Source organism: Mastomys coucha, unplaced genomic scaffold (assembly GCF_008632895.1).
Source record: "Mastomys coucha isolate ucsf_1 unplaced genomic scaffold, UCSF_Mcou_1 pScaffold21, whole genome shotgun sequence".
NCBI lineage: Eukaryota > Metazoa > Chordata > Mammalia > Rodentia > Muridae > Mastomys > Mastomys coucha.
Window position 1 is genome coordinate 16,932,114 of NW_022196904.1, and position 18,332 is coordinate 16,950,445.

At 50.2% G+C, this 18,332-nt stretch overlaps 1 protein-coding gene and 1 long non-coding RNA gene across 2 annotated transcripts in view; one reads left to right on the top strand and one right to left on the bottom strand.

Moving 5' to 3' along the window:
• Positions 1-1,569, bottom strand: part of Bcl3 (BCL3 transcription coactivator) — a 14,518-nt gene extending 12,949 nt beyond the window's left edge. Inside the window, exon 1 of the mRNA XM_031385601.1 lies at positions 1,208-1,569. Within this exon, the coding sequence (XP_031241461.1) occupies positions 1,208-1,448 (241 nt within the window). The 5' untranslated portion in view covers positions 1,449-1,569. The remainder of the gene's footprint in view (positions 1-1,207) is intronic.
• Positions 1-18,303, top strand: part of LOC116101775 — a 22,316-nt gene extending 4,013 nt beyond the window's left edge. Inside the window, exons 2-3 of the long non-coding RNA XR_004122920.1 lie at positions 15,758-15,902; positions 18,115-18,303. This is a non-coding gene — a long non-coding RNA (uncharacterized LOC116101775). The remainder of the gene's footprint in view (positions 1-15,757; positions 15,903-18,114) is intronic.
• The last annotated feature ends 29 nt before the right edge of the window (positions 18,304-18,332 follow it).

An 18,332-nucleotide genomic window follows, 5' to 3' on the forward strand; every position in this document is an offset into this window, starting at 1 on the left:
CCCTCATCCCTATTCCTTCCTATATCATGCCTCTTCTCTCACAAATGTCTGACCTCTAGCTACAGAAAGGACCCTCAAGGACAGAGAGAACCCTATCACCACCCAGCAGGGAACCTCAGTTATAAGATTACACTGAGTAATTTTGTAGCTGAAGGAATAAATGATGAACTAATATCTGGGTGTAGGGGTCTGGGGAGTTGGGGCAGTCAGAAAACTTGTCCCTAGAACCCTTTTGGGTGACACTTTTGGGAAGGACCATTGCACAGATGGGAAAATGGAGGACGGGGTTCTCATCAGACAGAGGAAGGCCCCCTGTTACACAGTGTCCTCTGGCTGAAGCACGATAGGCAGAAGCTGGGGGGCCCAGAGAAGCTCAGCAGCTCTGGGGTACTGAGCAGTTAGTAAGTGGCTACTGCAGGGGGATGTCTCTTCCTGGATATAAAAGTTGAGGAGAAGGGTATCTGGTTTCCTGCTGTCTGACTAGCTTTGGGGTTCCCTTTCTGAGGTCCCACCTTTCCAGGTCCCTGTATCCCCTTGGACTGAAGCCCTTCAGTTTCTAACTTCCTTGTGTCCCTCCTCTTAGAACCCTCAGTCCCCAAGCCTGCCCCTAAGACCACCTGACCCAGGGACACTTGTGAGTGCACGCAACTGGCCTGCAGAATGCTGGCTTTGCTTGCTGACTCCCCCGCATCTGCAATATTGGGGTTCTTGGGACACTTCGTGCCATCATTTAGAGTTGTGGCCCAAACACTGGGGTCCTCAGACCCTAGTGTCCTTCTCTCAATCTCTATACTCCCTGAAACCTCGGTTCCCAGGATTTTAACCTACTGTATCAGCCTCCTCGGATCCCGGGTCCATTTCTATTCATCTCCCCATATCTGCTTATCAGGACTCCAGTTTCCAAGGCCCGAGTGACAGTATTCATAGTCCTGAACATTTGGTCTCTCCCAACCCGATATTCTGTGTCTCTGGAGTGTCGTGGGACCCCCTACCCCCACAAGGCATTTGACCCTTGGGCACCTGCCTGGGTGTACTACTTGGCACCCTCAGGGCTGAGCTCCAGGACTTCTCAACCTCTTTCCTAGCTGCCTCTGGGACACCAACTTCCACCCTGGAGTCCCAGCTACCAGGAACCCCATCTATTTGTGTCCTGTGTTCTGCTGACCTTAGGTGGCCCCCGCCCGGCCCAGTGGGGGAGGCCACTCACCCTGGTAGTAAAGGGCCTCCGGTCTGGCCACGCAGTGAGGGGGCCCAGGGACAGCTGGGACGTCGCAGCTGCTGCGCAGAGTGTCCAGGGGTCCAGGGGGGCCGCGTGTGGCTGCGGGCTCTGGGGACGCGGGGCGCAGCGGGCGCTTGCGGAGTGGCAGCGCGGCGCCAGGGGTGCCCTTGGGCCGGGTGCGCAGGTCCACGGGCCCCTCGTCCATGGCCCCCGCGGGGCATCGGGGCATCGGGCCGCCCGGAGACGCCGGGGCGTGCGGCGAGCTCGGCACGGGAAGGCGGTCTCGCCGGGCTGCGGGACTTCCCCTGCCTCCGACTGAACTGAAGGGACTTTTGTCAGTCGGGGCGGCGCCCGCCTCCCGCCTCCCCGCCCCCGGGCCCCCGGGGCCACCCGTCCGCCCCAGGGGTTTCCTGGACCCGCGTCTCGGAGGCGGAGCTCCTGGTCCCCACCCGCCACTCTGCTCATTGTGCCTCCCCGAGCTTGGTCTGGGTCTGAGTCCTTGAGATTCCCACACCTTCTGTCTGTCTCTCACTTTGTTAGACTGGAGCTCCTGTAGCCCAGGCTAGTCTCTGCTATGTAGCAGAGGGTGGTCTTAAACTTCTGTTCCCCTTGTTTCGACTTCCTGAGTGATGAAATGACACCTGTACTACTGTGCCCCCATCTATCTATCTATCTATCTATCTATCTATCTATCTATCTATCTATCTATCTATCTATCTATCTATCTTTAGAACCTTCCTTCTTTGCTTCCTTCCTTCTTTCCTTCCTCCCTTCCTTCCTTCCTTCTTTCCTTTTTTTTTCTTCGATCAGGGGTCGAAGGCTAGCCTTAAATTTGCTGTTTGGCAGGGGATGACCCTGAACTCCCTATACTCCCTCCTCTGCCTCCCATCTCCCCTGGAACACCATAACCAGCAAACGTTTCTGTTGGCTGAGATGGGGAGGAAGGGCCTACTGCGAGCTAGGGATCCATGTTTCTCAGCCCCTCCCCCAAGTCCTCCATCTCTGAATCTCTTAGCTGTGTCTGACTATCGGCGGAGTCTACATTTGTGAGCACCTTCCCTTCCCACTGGCCCCATCTTTCCTTTAGTGTTTCTGAGTCTTTCAGCCGGGACCCTTGGTCCCAACCCTGAAGTTCTTAGAGGCCACAGGGTTGCTAGGGCATGGGTCTGAATCCGGAGTCCTACTTCCTCTTGGGTGACCTTGGCCATGCACTTCTCCCTCTGAGCCGTTTCCTTTTTGCAATGCTGGAGCCTGGGAGCTTGTGCACACGGAGCAATCTCTCAGTCCTCTTTGGTTTCCATTTTAAGACTAAGCTGCCCTGGCTGGCCTGGTCTTTGTTCTGCAGCCCAGGATGGCTTAGAACTTGAAATCTTCCTGCCTGTCTCTTGAGGTGGGATGGCAGGTCTGCACCATCAGGGTGAGCTCAGACTCATTCTTTGTGAGAGAGAAAAGTCCAGTCCAGGGCAGGGACTGGTTCTTGGCTGATGCCCAGAAAATGGACACCCTCTGCCTTCCTCATGCCTTCTGACTCGAAAGGCACAGGGTAGCTAGGGACGCAGGAGAGCTTTGTATGTGTCTCCCTGCCAGGTCCCTGCACCCAGCCAGAGGCCTCACAGAACGAAGCGCCAATGAATCCCAGATGCAGAGAGAGCCAAGAGACTTGGAGACAGATCCTGAGAGATGTAAGTGTAGATAGGGAGAGTTAAGAGGTTGGACGAGCAGGCCTCACTTAGGGCTCAAAGCCAGACACTTGTGGGGGGCTTGGGGTGCAGGTTAACTCCCTCAGCTTTCCCCACTTCCCTTCCCACCCCAAGGAGGGGCTGGCTGGTGGGGAACAGGCCAGGCTGGTTGGGGCCCTGACTCAAACACGCTGGAGCCGGGGAGGTGGGGAGGCGGGGCAGAGGCTCCGCCTCCTCCGGGTCCGCCCCAGGGCGGGACAGCAGCTCGGGGCTTTCCCGGACATCCCGGGAGGTGGAGCACACACTGGGGTTGAGTCCAGGTCACTGAATCACAGGGAGGCGGAGGGGGGCGGGGCACCTTTGCAGACTTAGAGAGGCAGGGGAATAGGCACTGCACCACAAACCTGCCCAGAATATTCTCAGGGTCCCCGGATCTTTCTCTGGATGTTCATGTGTCTCCACAGACCTGGCCCAGCATTCTGTTCCCTGACTCCTTTTTCCCCCCTCCAGACAAGAAGAGTCTCTTTAGCCCAGGCTGGCCACAGAACTAGGGGCAATCTTCCTGCCTCAGTGCTGAGATTACAGGTGTGAGCCACCCCCTCCCCCATTTTCCTCTATCTTTTGTCTCTGTGCGCTCCGCGGAGCTCCTCTGGGACCGTGTGAGTGGGTGTGGAGTCTGTGAAGGGACTTTGGCCGCCTGGGGCCGCACCCAGGTGGATGGTTAACCTGGTTCGTGGGATTCGAAGTGCCAGGCGACCTTAACACTTCCTATTGCCTTTTGTCTCTCTCTCCAGCTGCCTCACCCCCACCCCGCCCCATAGTGTGCTATTAAGGTGAATCAGGGGAGAGGCTACTGATTTGAAGAGATCCGTGTTCAAATCTCACCTCCAAGCCACCTGGGGAGTCGCTTTTGCCTGTAATTTGAGCTACTCAGGAGCTAAGGAAAGAGTATATAGAAGGGTTGCAACTAGCCTAGGCTATAGAGTGAGGTGATGGCTAATTGGGCAACTCGTGGAGACTATTTCAATAATAAAAGTCAAAAACAAAACAAAAACAAAAATGCAGTGTGGGTATGGTGGTTCATGCTTGATATTCCAGCACCAAGGTGAAGGCTAGGACAAAGCCCAGCCATAGCTATTTACAGAGAAAGTTTGAGACCAGCCTGGGCTACATGGTCCCCAAAATGAAGAGTCCAGTGAGGTGGCTTATCAGATAAAGGTGCTAGTCACCAAGTAGAATGATTTGGGTTCAGTCTTGGATTAGAGGAGACAAATGACTCCCACAGGTGTTCTTTGTCCTCCACATGTCCTGCCCCGCGTGCACACACAAACACAAACTAAGTGAGTAAATGTCTTATATCCCTAACACAGCTCGATGATAGTGCTCTTTCCTGTCACGCCAGGCCCTGAGTTCCTGTCCCCAATGACCTCAGTGACCTTCTCTGTGAATTCAGAGTAGTCAATCTTCTCTCTTGAGACTCAGTTTGTTCTGACAGCAGGCCATGTCACCTCTGCCGGCACGGGAGGAGTGCAGTAATGGCAGAGTGAGGAATCAGCTTCTGATAGCCCACACCTCTGGGCCCCTCAAACCCAAAGGAAAGGTCGAGAACTCTGACCACAGTTCAGAGAGGAAAGCTGAGGCTGGGGGCAGGGTTTAGGGGTGACTCTCACACTGCTGCCACCTTGGGACAGGCAGGGCCTTGGCTTGGCCCTTATGGGACTAGAGCACGTGGTACAAAGTGTTGTGTGCCAGACTCAGAGGTGTGGAGAGGTGCTGGGAGAGGTAGTGTTGAGGGACTCCTGTGTGAGAATGGAGGGGAGACAGAAGGACCTGTGGAGAAGGATCTATGGGGAAAAGACAGGGCCTAAGGGAAGAGATGAGTGCCTAAGGGAGGAGGTGAAAATCTAAGGGAGGAGGTGAGGGTTTAAGAGAGGAGATGAGGGTTTAAGGGAGGAGGTGAGGGTCTAAGGGAGGAGGAAGTGAGGCTCTAAGGGAGGCGGTGAAAGTCTAAGGAAAGAGGTGAGGGTCTAAGGGAGGAGGAGGTGATAGTCTAAGGGAGAAGGAGGTGGTAGTCTAAGGGAGAAGGAGGTGGTAGTCTAAGGGAGAAGGAGGTGGTAGTCTAAGGGAGGAGGAGGTGATAGTCTAAGGGAGGAGGAGGTGGTGGTCTAAGGGAGGAGGAGGTAAGGCTCTAAGGGAGGAGGAAGTGAGGCTCTAAGGGAGGCAGTGAAAGTCTAAGGAAAGAGGTGAGGGTCTAAGGGAGGAGGAGGTGATAGTCTAAGGGAGGAGGAGGTGGTAGTCTAAGGGAGAAGGAGGTGATAGTCTAAGGGAGGAGGAGGTGATAGTCTAAGGGAGAAGGAGGTGGTAGTCTAAGGGAGGAGGAGGTGATAGTCTAAGGGAGGAGGAGGTGATAGTCTAAGGGAGGAGGAGGTGATAGTCTAAGGGAGGAGGAGGTGGTGGTCTAAGGGAGGAGGAGGTGAGGCTCTAAGGGAGGAGGTGAAAGTCTAAGGGAAGAGATAAAGGTCTAAGGGAAGAGGTGAGGATCTAAGGGAAGAGGTGAGGGTCTAAGGGAAGAGGTGAGGGCCTAAGGGAGGAGGTGAGGACCTAAGGGAGGAGGTGAAGGTCTAAGGGAGGAGGCGAGGGTCTAAGAGAGGAGGTGAGGGTCTAAGGGAGGTGGTGAGGGAGGAGGACTATTTGGCAGGTATCTTCAGCCAAAGTCAGTAGAGGGAGGAGATCAGAGGAAGCACAGCTAAGGCAGGAATCCTTGTGTTTACCAATCTCGGTATTCACATTTGCTTACTAGCTTACTGCGTGCGTGGTGTGTGTGTGTGTGTGTGTGTGTGTGTGTGTGTGTGTGTGCGCGCGCGCGCGCAAATGCAAAGGGCCGCTTGCGGGAGTGAGTTCTCTCCCTCCAGCATTGGTTCTCAGAAATGGAACTCATGCGGCCGGGCTTGGCAGCAAGCATTTCTACCCACTGAGCCGTCTTATTGGCCTAAAGAAACAGCTTTTGAGGATCCCCTTAGGGAAGGTGGAAGACACTGTGCCTGGGGACCGGCAGGGATGGAGGGGAGGGGCGGGGAGGGAGGTAGGCCTGGAATGAGTCCCGCCCTGCAGCTGTCTCTGGTTTCCCAGAAAGTTTAGCTGCGTAGGAAAGTCCCAGATCCCCCAGCAACCTCCCCTCCAGTGTCGGGAATGGAGGATGTGGAACCAGGATAGCCTCCCCGCCTGTTTCCCCCCTGGCTTTTTGAACCCTAGGCGGGGAGGACTAGAGGGGTCTCCCCTCTAGGGTGCTTTAGCTTTCGAGGCCCCCACCCACTGGCAGGGGCAGCCCCTGGATGAGTCCCAAAAACTTCCCAGAGAGGGCTGTGAAGTCCTGCTTGGTGTCTAACCACTTTCCCTCATGCAAACACCTAGCTCTTCGTTTCTGTTCCAATCCTTCTTTCCTGTCTCCTGCATCCTCCCTAAGTTCTCCTGGGGAGGAGGGGAGGGAAAAGGAACCTGGCCCACTTAGTCAAAGTACCCAGGAGAAGCGAGGTGGGGGAGACAGAGGGGGAGGCTAGGTGGAGGCCCTCGTCCTCTCTCACCCGCATCAATTTGTTCATCCCTCTTTGCTTCTGAGGCCTGGGTGCAGATCCTACCAACTGCGCTTTATTTGTGTGACTTCCAGAGAATTAAATGATGTCATCCAACCTTGATCCTTCCACCTGCAAAGTGGACCAACTCTAGAAAACATATTTTTCTTTTCTGTCTTTCCCCCTTTTAAAAAAAAAAATGTGTGCCGGCTGGGCAGTGGTGGCACACACTTCTAATCCAAGCACTTGGGAGGCAGAGGCAGGATCTCTGTGAGTTCAAGGCCTGTCTGATCTACAGAGTGAGATAAAGGACAGCCAGGGCCACACAGAGCACTTGTCTAAAAAAAAAAAAAAAGAAAAAAGTATGTGTGTGTATCTGTGTTTACGTATGTATCTGTGTTTACGTGTGTATCTGTGTTTACGTGTGTATCTGTGTTTACGTGTGTATGGCTGTGAATACGTATGTATGGGTGTGAATACGTATGTATGGGTGTGAATACGTGTGTATAGGTGTGAATACGTATGTATGTGTGTGAATACGTGTGTATGGGTGTGTACGTGTCTGTGTGTATGTGTGTGTGTGTGTGTCTGTTTCTGTGTGTGTCTAGAGGACTACCATGGGTGCTATTCCTCTGTGTCAATGCCATCAACCTTTTTTCCTTTTTGATACAGTCTCTCACTGACCCCTGATGCCCTGATTGGTCTAGGTTAGTAGACCAGAGGCCAGCAAGTGCCAGGGATGTGTTTGTTAGTACGTTTTCAGTGTGTGAATTACAGACAAGGATATATCACGCCTACTATTTTTAATGTGGGTTTTCACAATTAAACTCAAGTCCTCTGCTTGGCAGGGCAATCATTTTACTCTGAGTAGCCCTACCTATTCTGGAACTCACTCTGAGACCAGGCTGGTCTCCAACTCAGAGATCTGCCTCCTGAGTGCTGACGTTAAAGGTGTGTGCCACCGCAGTTTGGCTTGCACCTAGAGGTTTTTTTTTTTTTAAAAGATTTATTTATTATTATACATAACTACAATATTTATCTATTATTATACATAAGTACACTGTAGCTGTCTTCTAACACCCCAGAAGAGGGTGTCAGATCTCATAACGGGTGGTCGTGAGCCACCGTGTGGTTGCTGGGATTTGAACTCAGGACCTTCGGAAGAGCAGTCAGTGCTCTTAGCCGCTGAACCACCTCGCCAGCCCCACACCTAGAGTTTTAAATGTGTTTTCTCCACAGATGAGCTCAGGTCCTGTGCTTGATGGGGCAAGCAGTTTACTGACTGCTGCTTCTCCCATCTATTGGCCTCTCCTCTGTCTGTCTGTTTGTCTGAGGCAGGGTCTTGCTGTGTAGCTCAAAGTGTCCTCCCCCGCTAAGCCTCCTGAGTGGGATTTTAATTTGTTTTAGTTTTTAGATTTATTCATTTTATGAGTATGTGTATGAGTGCTTTGCCTACACATGTGTCTGTGCACCTTGCACATGCCTAGTGCCCATGGAAGCCAGAAACAGGCACCAGATCCGCTGGAGCTGGAGTTACAGATGGCTGTGAGCACCCTGTGGGTGCCCAGAATCGAACCCTGATCCTCTGAAAGAGCAGGCGGTGCTTTGAACTGCTGAGCCGGCTCTCCAGCCCCATTGTTGTTGCTCTGATGTAAGCTGCTATGTAGTTGAAGTTGGAACTCACTATGTAGTCCAGGCTGGACCCAAACTATGCCTCAGTTTCCTAAATGCTGGGATTACTGGTATATATTGTCCTGTCTAGCCACACTGCTCGCCTTAACTCTCACCCAAACAGCCGGACCTCCTTTTACGTACACAAATGAAGCAGAAGGCCTAGCTCATTCTAGTCAAGTTCCCACAGGGGTCAGCCTCCTTAATCTCTGCCACACCCTGTGAAGAAATTCATCTAAGATTTCTGGGCTAATGTGACTTGGGCTGTAGCTCTGTTGGCAGAGTGCTTTCCCAACATGCACTGGGTTCCATGCCAGCACCACATAAACCCATCAAGGTGACGTAGGCCTGTAATCCCAACACCTGAGAGGTGGAGGTAGCAGGATCAGGAGTTCAAGGTCATTCTCAGCTACTTTGTGAAGTTCCAGGCTAGCCTGGGCTACATGAGAGCCTATCAAGAGATGAAATGAAATACAGTGGATTTTTCAGTTGTAGTTGCTTCCGTAGTTCACACCACAAGGAACTGAAAGGACTCAGGTTTTAAGCAGGGCTCCGGTAATGTCTCCAACCTCCTGAGCTGACCAAGTAGCCATCAGGTTACCTGAAGCCAGAAAGTTCAAACTAGCCCCAATTGTCTGCCCCTACCCTTGGGAAGGAATGGTTCAGATGAGGAAACTGAGGCATGGAAGGGTGAGGGTGTGGGTTGGGAGCATCTACAGAATCTGACAGCATAGCCCACACCTGTAGCTTGGGATAGGGAGGGATTAGCATGGGGACAGAGGTGACCATTGCAGCAAGAAGGAATGGAGCAAGACCCTAGAGCAGAGGTCTTCCTAACACTGCAGCCCCATGCTGTAATGACCCCTAACCATAACATTATCTTGTTGCTACTTCATAACTATAATTTTGTCATTGACATGAATTGTAATGTAAATATCTGACCTGCAGGATGTCTGGTATGCGACCTCTATGAAAGGGTCATTCAACCCTGGCCCAGGGGTTGCAACCAACAGGTTGGGAAATGCTGGCCTAGATGAAGAGGTCACAAAGAGCCTCCTCTCCATGGTCCTGGCTGGACATCCTCCCTGGGTCCAGTGCCTGCTCTCTTCCCCCTAGGATACCCTGCCCCCAGGGGTAAAAGCAGGCCAGCTTCCTGGAGGGAGGTCTGGACTTCTTGGCTCCGCCCTGGGGCCTTGGCGGCTGCCTGAGTCCCTGACACTGGGCAGAGTCAACCCATCTGGGACTCAGCCAAGGCTTAATCTTCCTTCTCTCTCCTCTGGCTGGGTCTGCACCCAGGAGCTGAGTCAGGGCATTGCAACACCTGGTTTGTTCTCTCTTAGTCCTGGGAGAGGGCCACTCCCCCAACCACGTAGATCAGGGCAGAGGGACAGGGTCAGAATATGGGAAGGTTGGCACCTGCCCCTTGGCGGGTGGCTGCGTGTCTTGGAAGGTTGGGTATAGGTCAGAAGGATTCAGGAGTTGGCAGTCATGTTATGTGGATGATTGTGGCCACAGGTCCTCATCTGTGAATGAGACACTGTGAAATTGGGTTGAGCTGGGCACCTGCCATCTTAGCATTTGGAGGCTGAGGTAAGAGGCTCATGAGCTTGAGGTCAGCTTTGGCCACATAGAGCATATTTGAAAAAAAAAAAAGACAAAACAAAACAAAAAATATAGACCTGCTAGCTGCATGCCTGGTAAATGGTTTGCCCTCTCTGAGCTTCAGCTTCCTCACTTATAAAGTGGGGCAAAATGTATGCCTTGTCACATGGTTATGAGGGTCAAGATGGCTCAGCCCCTCTCAGGACAGTGCTGGCACACTATCAATTCTAGTAAGAAGTGCCAGGTCATGCTGGAACACTCCCTTTATCCCAGCACTCAGAAGGCAACGTGTTGGGACTAACGGTGTGTGCCGCCACTACCCCGCTAGCTACCTGTATTTATTTTGTGTGTGTGTATATGGGTATCCACATGTCACAGTACTCATGTGGAATAGAGAAGACGGGCTTTTGGGAATCAGTTCTTTCCATGCGGGTCCTGGAGATCAAACTCAGGTCTTTGGCTTTGGTGGCAACACCTTTTCTTGCTGTGCCAGGCCACTGGGTCAAGCTCTGGTGGCGTAGCTCATCAGTCTTGTTTGTCTGGCTCACCAGAAGTACCAGACTCCAGAAGAGCACAGCTGCCACGTGACCTTTGGAAACGGCTCAGCCTTGCAGGCATCTGATCTTCATGGCCTCCGTCCCCACCCCCAGTGATCTCATACTGTTATGACGACATTGAGAAGTACATGTGACATTTGGGAGACTCAGTGACTCTGCAGTTAAGCCTTTGGTAAAGCCGTTCCTGCCACAGTGGCGCCTCTGGGAGAGCATCTCTATCCTACTGTGGGAGGTTCCAGGGCTCTGGGCAGTGTGGCCTCTGCAGCACCCTGCCTGGACACTCCCTCCTAGTTTGTCTGGAAGGTGGGGTTGCTCCTTCTTCCTGGGTAGGGCATGATGAGATTGGCTGTGGAAACCCCCTGGGAGCCTGGCACGCTCCACTTTCAGGGACAGTCATTAGCCAGCTGGTGTCATGGCACTTGTGGGTGACAGGTAAGTAGGACTGTGCCCCAGGGAGACAGGAAGTCCTGGGCTGGGAACTGCGGTATGCTCCAGAGACACTTCCTGCTTCTAGGATTCACCTCAAAGGTGGGAGGGGGAGCCCCGATTCTGGTTCACTCTGTTGGAGAAGAGGGAGAAAGGGCAAGAAGGAAGGTTCTGAGGGCTGGGGCTCGGTTGGTGGAGTGCCGGGCTAGAGTGCACGAATCCCTGGGTTCCCCTTAAGAACCACGTAGACTAAGCATGGTGGTGTGTGCCTTAATCCCAGCACTTAGCATGTGGAGGCAGCGGGATCAGGAGTTCAACGTCATCCTTGGCCACATAGTCAGTTCAAGGCCAGCAAGAGAGCCAGTAAGATGTCGCAGTGGACCTGAGTTTGACCCCCAAAACCCACATGGTGGAAGAAGAGAAAAGATAGTTTTTTAACTTCCACACTCATGAGGCATGAGTTATACAGACTCACGTCATACATACACCACACACACTTCCACACTCACATTTACATACACAAACATTGGAACACACACTCACACACACTCACATCACAAGCACATACAGTCACACCACACACAACACCCACACACATACACATGCATTCACACACACATGCTCTCACTCACACACACACATACACACGTACCCTCACACAATGCACGTGCACGTGCATACATACACAAAGTTTTTTTTTTTTTTTAAAGTCTTTTTTTTTTTTGAGAAAGGGTTTCTCTGTGTAGCTCTGGCTGTCCTGGAACTCGCTCTGTAGACCAGGCTGGCCTCAGACTCAGAGATTCACCTACTTCAAAGTGTGTACCACTATGCCTGACAAAAAATAAATCTTTATGAAAAAGGAAAGTTGATTCTGTCCCGCTGGGGACATAGACCTATCTGTTATTCTGGCTCTCAGGAAGTTGAAGAGGGTTGCTAGAAGTCTGAGGCCAGCCCAGGCCACATAGCAAGATTATGTCTCAGTTCCCTACACTCCTCTAAAAAGAACTAGAGCCAAGCATGGTAGTAGCACCTGTAATCCTAGTACTCTGAGATGAGGTAGGAATAGACATGGTGAGTTTGAGGCTAGCCTGGGCTATAGTGAGAGCCTATGGGGAATAAAGGAATGGAGGTAGGAAAGGAGGGAGGGTGGGGAGGGGAGGAGAAAGAGAGAGAGAGAGAGAGAGAGAGAGAGAGAGAGAGAGAGAGAGAGAGAGAGAGAATGAATGAGGAACTGGGTGTTGAAGCATGGTTTTATGGGCTACAAAGTGCGTGCATCTGGAACAGAGTGAGCACACCTCCTCAGAGGTCAGTCTGGGTCTTGCCTCTTTCATCAGATTAGAATTCACAGGGTTGTACTGCTTGACTCCTCCATCAGAGCCTGTGAGAGCATGTCTGAGGTTTTTCCCCAGAATAAGACAAGGAATGAGGATGCCATTGAACTTCGGATCTTCCTGCCTCCATATCCCTGCTGCTGGGATAACAGGCTTCAGCAACCACAGTCAGTTTACGACTGACTTGGTTTATGAACCAGTTTATGAACGTTTGGTGGCGGGAACCTTTGGCCCGTGATGCAGAGCAAGCTCTTCCAACGGTCCGCTGCCCAATGGTCACTTCTTAAGCCTTACTTTGAGGAAGCGTGTCTGCCATCAGTCTAGCCATTTGTGGAGTGAGGCAAGGCTCCACTATTAGACTCGGAGACCTCTTCTCTTTCTTCTAGATTTATTTTTTATACCCTGAGGTTCTTTTTTGTTTGTTTTTTGTTTTTGGCTTGTATGTGTCTATGGATGTATACCATGTGTGTGCAAAACCCTTGGAGGCCTGAAGAGGGCTTCAGATCGCCTGGAACTGAAGTTGTGGATAGGTGGATGGTCATGATCTGCTAAGTGGGTACCGGGAATCAAACCTGGGGCCTCTGCAAGAGCAACAAGTGCTTTTAACTTGTTGAATCATTTCTCCAGTCCTGGAGAGACACCTCTGTAAACTTGTGTTTTAAATAACATTTATTTATTTAGGGTATATATGTGTCTGTGTATGGTGGTGTATAGATAGGTTTGTCAGAGGACAAACTCTGGGGGTCCATTCTCTCCTTCCACTGTGAGATGCCCTAGGTGGGAATTCAAGTCCTTAGGCTTGAAGGCAAACTTCTTGGTCTCTTGAGACATCTCACTGATCCCTAAAATGCCCCCTTGGGAGACTTTACAGGAAGAGGGGACAGCTACCAGCACTCTGTAAGCTCTGGCTTCCTCACTTATAAAGTGGGGTAGAACGTATACCTTATAAGACAGTTGTGAGGGTTAAGAGGGCCCAGCCCTTCTCAGGCCAGGCCTGGAACAGTATGAGTTCCAGAAAAAAGGGTCAGGCTGTAGTGGAAAACTCCTGTTATCCCAGCAATGGAAGGCAGAGGAAGAAGAAGCTACACAGGGAGACTCGGCAAAACAGGAAAACAAACAAAACAAACAAACAGACAAAAACAAATAAACCCCAGAAAGCCCAAAAGGGAGATGGCCAAGCAGTAGAGCCTGTGCCTAGAATCCCCCAGTGAGGGGCTGGGGGCGTGGCTCAGTGGTAGAGCCCCTGCCTAGAATCCCCCAGTGAGGGGCTGGGGTGTGGCTCAGTGGGAGAGCCCCTGTCTACAATCCCCCAGTGAGGGGCTGGGGGTGTGGTTCAGTGGTAGAGCCCCTGCCTACAATCCCCCAGTGAGGGGCTGGGGATGTGGCTCAGTGGTAGAGCCCCTGCCTAGAATCCCCCAGGGAGTAGTTTGACATCGGTATATCAACCACGGTCCAGGCAGGCTCCACTCCCAGGATCAGTTGGCCAACACAAATGGACTCCATTTGTTCTTGCTTTGTTTATGTATTTTTTTTTTTTTTTTTTTTTTTTTTGGTTTTTTTTTTTTTTTTTTTTTTACTTATTGGCTTTTGTTTTTTGTTTTTGATTTTTTGTTTTGAGAGGAGGGGAATGAAGTTGGGTAGGTAGGATCTGAGAGGGATAAGGAGAGAGGAAATATGACCAAAATATATCACATAAAAAGGACATTTAGCTGAACGGGTGGTGGCGCACGCCTTTAATCCCAGCACTTGGGAGGCAAAGGGAGGCAGATCTTGAGTTCAAGGCCAGCCTAGTCTACAGAATGAGTTCCAGGACAGCCATGGCTTCACAGAGAATCCCTCTTTTGAAAAAAAAATTGTAATTAAAAAATATTTTAGCCAGGTGTTGATGGAGACAGTCAGAAAGAATCTCTAAGTTTGAGGCCAGCTTGGTCTACAGAGCAAATTCCAGGATGGCCAGAGCTACAGAGAAACCTTGTCTCAAAAAAAAAAAAAACTTTTAAAAAATAAATAAATAGTTTTAATGCGGCATAAACCCTTTCACAAGGTAAGAATAACCAGTTTAGCATCAGGGTTGCCCACCTTAGTGAGGCCCCAAGTCCTGTTCTAAACCCTGAGCTTCCTTCCCACCAAGCAACCTATTTTTAAATTTTAGGTAAGGTTTGTTTGGTTTTCTTCATATTTTTGCTACCTGTGAATGCATGCCTGACCACCGTAGATCTCAGGTACTTATTTATTTACTCATTCATTCGGAAAGACTCTGCCTTACTACTACCTAGGCCAGGACAGCCTTGAACTTTGGATTGTTCTGATTGCTGGAGTGGACCACTGTATTTGAGATAGGTTTGTCTGTCTGTCTGTCTGTCTCCATCCACCCATCCATCCATCCACCCATCCATCCATTCATCCATCTAGACATAGTCTTACTATGCAGCTCTAAAACTCAGTATATAAACAGACTGGCCTTGAACTCACTGAGATCTGCATGCCTCTGCCTCATGAGTGCTGTATTTAAAGGTATGAGCCGCTGGGCCCAGGCAGTTTTCAGTTTTTAGCAAGGGGATTTTGTTTCCTCGGAACTGTCTCGTGGAGTCCAGACTTCCTTTAAACCCCCTGTGCTGTGCAGGATCATCCAGAACTACGATCCTCCTGTCTCTGATACCCAGTTCCTGGGATCACAGGTGTGGCTACCATGCTGTGTGAATAAGATTATTTATGGCCACACGACTCTCGTTTCATTCCATGGTCTGGAGGGTTTATTTATGTTACATGTATAATAAGTATTTGCCTGCATGTGTCCACGTGCGTTACACTCCTGCAGCACCCACAGAGGCCAGAAAAGGTTGATGGATCCCTTGGGACTGGAGTTCTAGAGGGTTGTGAGTCTCTGTGTAGGGACTGGGACTTGAACCTGGGTCCTCTGCCAGGGCAGCCAGTGCTCTTAACCACTGAGCCATTCCTCCAGCCCCCTAAACTCTTTATCTCCTATCATTGGTTTCAGCATAATCCTTTCTCATGGCTGGGTAGTATTCACTTACACAGACATATTAATATTCATTAACAGATTAATTAATTAATTCACAAGCTGATGGGCTTATGATTTGTTTTTAGTTCCAGACTTTTGACCAGGGTAGAGTTTGTTTCTTGGAGTCCACATGTTCTTTTTCTTTTTCTTTTCCTTTTGTTTTTTTTTTTTGAGACAGGGTTTCTCTGTGTAGCCCTGGCTGTCCTGGAATTCACTCTGTAGACCAGGCTGGCCTCGAACTCAGAAATCCCCCTGCCTCTGCCTCCCAAGTGCTGGGACTAAAGGCGTACGCCACCACCGCCCGGCACCACATGTTCTTTTTCAAGACAGGGTTTCTCTTTGTAGCCCAGGCTGTCCTAGAACTCACTCTGTAGACCAGGATGGTCTTGAATTCACAAAGATCACCTGTTTCTGCCTCCTGAGTGCTAGAATTAGTAGTGTGTGCCATGATTGCCCAGCCACACATTTTTATAAGGGCTGTTTTTTTCATTTGTGTGTACTTATGTGTCTGTGTGTCCCTGAAAATGTGTGAGCTATGGTCTTCATGTGGAGGTCAGAAGACAATGTGGGGAGTAGGCCTCTTCCTCTACGTGGGTCCTAGAGGTTGGACCCAGGTCATAACTATTTCCAACTGAGCCATCTTGCTGGCTGCTAACAGGTATTCTTCTACTTTATCTACAGTGAACTTGCTGGACACCACGTTGTCAAGCCCCTGACTTATCTGCCAGTGTGGAATGGGGTGGAATCAGCCTCTACTTTGATCTTCAGTGTCTGCCGGGACTTCTGATTGCTTCACATCCTTGCTAGCTCTGGATCCTTCAGATCTGTGAGTCATCTTAGTATTAGTGTATGAGTATGTGTGTCAGAATTTTCCCACAAGTATAAGGTGCATTTCCTAGATCACTGAGGGCATGGAACACCTTTTCCAGTAGGTCCAGTTAAATAAAAGTCGATGGGAAGCTTGGCAATGAGAAGTAAATTTAGAGCCTTGAGCAAACTAGGCAGGTGTTCTGCCACTGAGCCACGCCCCCAGCCCCTCACTGGGGGATTCTAGGCAAGGGCTCTACTGCTGAGCCATGCTTCCCAACTGTACTATGCCTGCTTATGCAAACACAGCTCTTTATGATCCCTGCATTCAGAAATTCATTTATTTGTCTTCATCCTATTTTGTTCTAAGTAGCAAATGCAGTGGAAAGCAAACTCCAGAACTCCTGCTCTGAGTCCCTATCTAACTATCTGAAGTTAGGTTTTTAATCCTTCAAAGAAAACAGAAACCCAGAATGTTGGAATCCATGTAATTAAAAGTCTTGGATTCTAGAATTCTTTGTCTTAAGATTGTCATATGGCTGGGTAGTGGTGGTGCATGCCTTTAATCCCAGCACTTGGGAGGCAGAGGCAGGCGGATTTCTGAGTTCGAGGCCAACCTGGTCTACAGAGTGAGTTCCAGGACAGCCAGGGCTACACAGAGAAACCCTGTCTCGGAAAAAACAAAACAAAACAAAAGATTGTCATATGCAGGGCTAAAGAAATGGCTCATTGGCTTGGACCAAAGATGGATTCCAAGCATCCACCTCACACAGTTCACAACTCCAGCTCCGGGGGATCCAATGCTTTCTTCTGGCCTCTGATGATACCCCACTCACATGCACCAATCCACACACAGATATACAATTATGCATACTAAAAAACTAAATCTTATTTCTAAAAAAGTATTAGGCTTGACCAGGTGTGGAGGTACAGGCCTGTCATTCTGGCAACCCCAGAGGCTGAGACAGAGGTATTAAAAGATCAAGGCCTACCCAGGCTACAGAGCAAGATCCTATTCTAAGTTAGAAACTGTCAATGAAGAGAGACCTTGCCTAGAATCCCCCAGTGAGGGGCTGGAGGCGTGGCTCAGTGGTAGAGCCCCTGCCTAGAATCCTCCAGTGAGGGGCTGGGGGCGTGGCTCAGTGGTAGAGCCCCGGCCTAGAATCCCCCAGTGAGGGGCTGGGGGTGTGGCTCAGTGGTAGAGCCCCTGCCTAGAATCCCCCAGTGAGGGGCTGGCCTGTGATATCTTGCTTAATGTACCCTAACATTGAATAAAACAGAAAAAAAATCTAAAAAAGGTAGGAACGATCCAGATTTCGTGTGTGTGAACATTAGACACATCATGATCTTGAATTTGGGAAACAGAGAAACTCCATAGGTCTGACCTCCTAGGTGGGTGTGGGAACTGAGATGTGAGGACACAGGCTGGACTTCTGGTCGACCTTCCTCTTGTGCCATAGCCACTCTTGCTTCCACTCTCCTCCCTGAGTCCTCCCCACTCATGGCCTCACCCTCTTGGCTCCTGCCTGCCTGCGCTTCCCTACCCACATAAATGGATTCTAAGATAGCTGCCCTGGCCCAGATAGATAGCCAGAGAAAATACATTCTCCCATCTGCACTGGAGCATCAGACACCTACCCCTGCAAAGACACTTAGCTGAGGCCTCTCCTCATTGCTAACCCATTCACACCCTTCACCTCAACCTCAAAACCAGAGCATATGGCTCAGTGGCAGATTGTTTGCCTAGCGTGCACAAAGCCCCGGATTCCATCCTTAGCACTCCATCAACTTCTGTGGCAGTGCTAGCTTCCAATCCCAGGAATTCAAGATCATCTTCTGCTACATAAGTAGTTTGAGACCAGCTTGAGCTGCAAGAGATCCTCAAACAAAGCCAAGTAGTACAGGGCGGTGGTGGCGCACGCCTTTAGTCCCAGCATTCAGGAGGCAGAGGCAGGCGGATTTCTGAGTTTGAGGCCAGCCTGGTCTACAGAGCAAATTCCAGAACAGCCAGGGACACACAGAGAAACCCTATCTCAAAATGAGTAAATAAACACATAAGTAAATAAAACCAAGAAAGAAAGATAATTATCCCCTCCACCCAAAAATTAAACAAAAAGAGAAAACAACAGAAAGCAAACAAAAACTCCTGAACAGAGAAATAAAATAAGACGGCAGAAATGTAGACTATGGCTGTCAGATTATTAAACAAACCTTCTTAAACCCTTGACTAGGTCAATGCTAAGCAGATGAAGATGCCTGCCGCCGAGGCCGGGGACCAGAGTTTGATTCCTGGAACTTCTATGACAGAAGAAGTGAATGGACTCCTGGAAGCTATCTTTTGACATCACATGCACTTTGTGTTCTCTAACCATCTCCACCCATTAAATAAACATTAAATAAAAATCTCAAGCAGCAACACACATTGATCCTCTTGGTCTTTTTTTTTTTT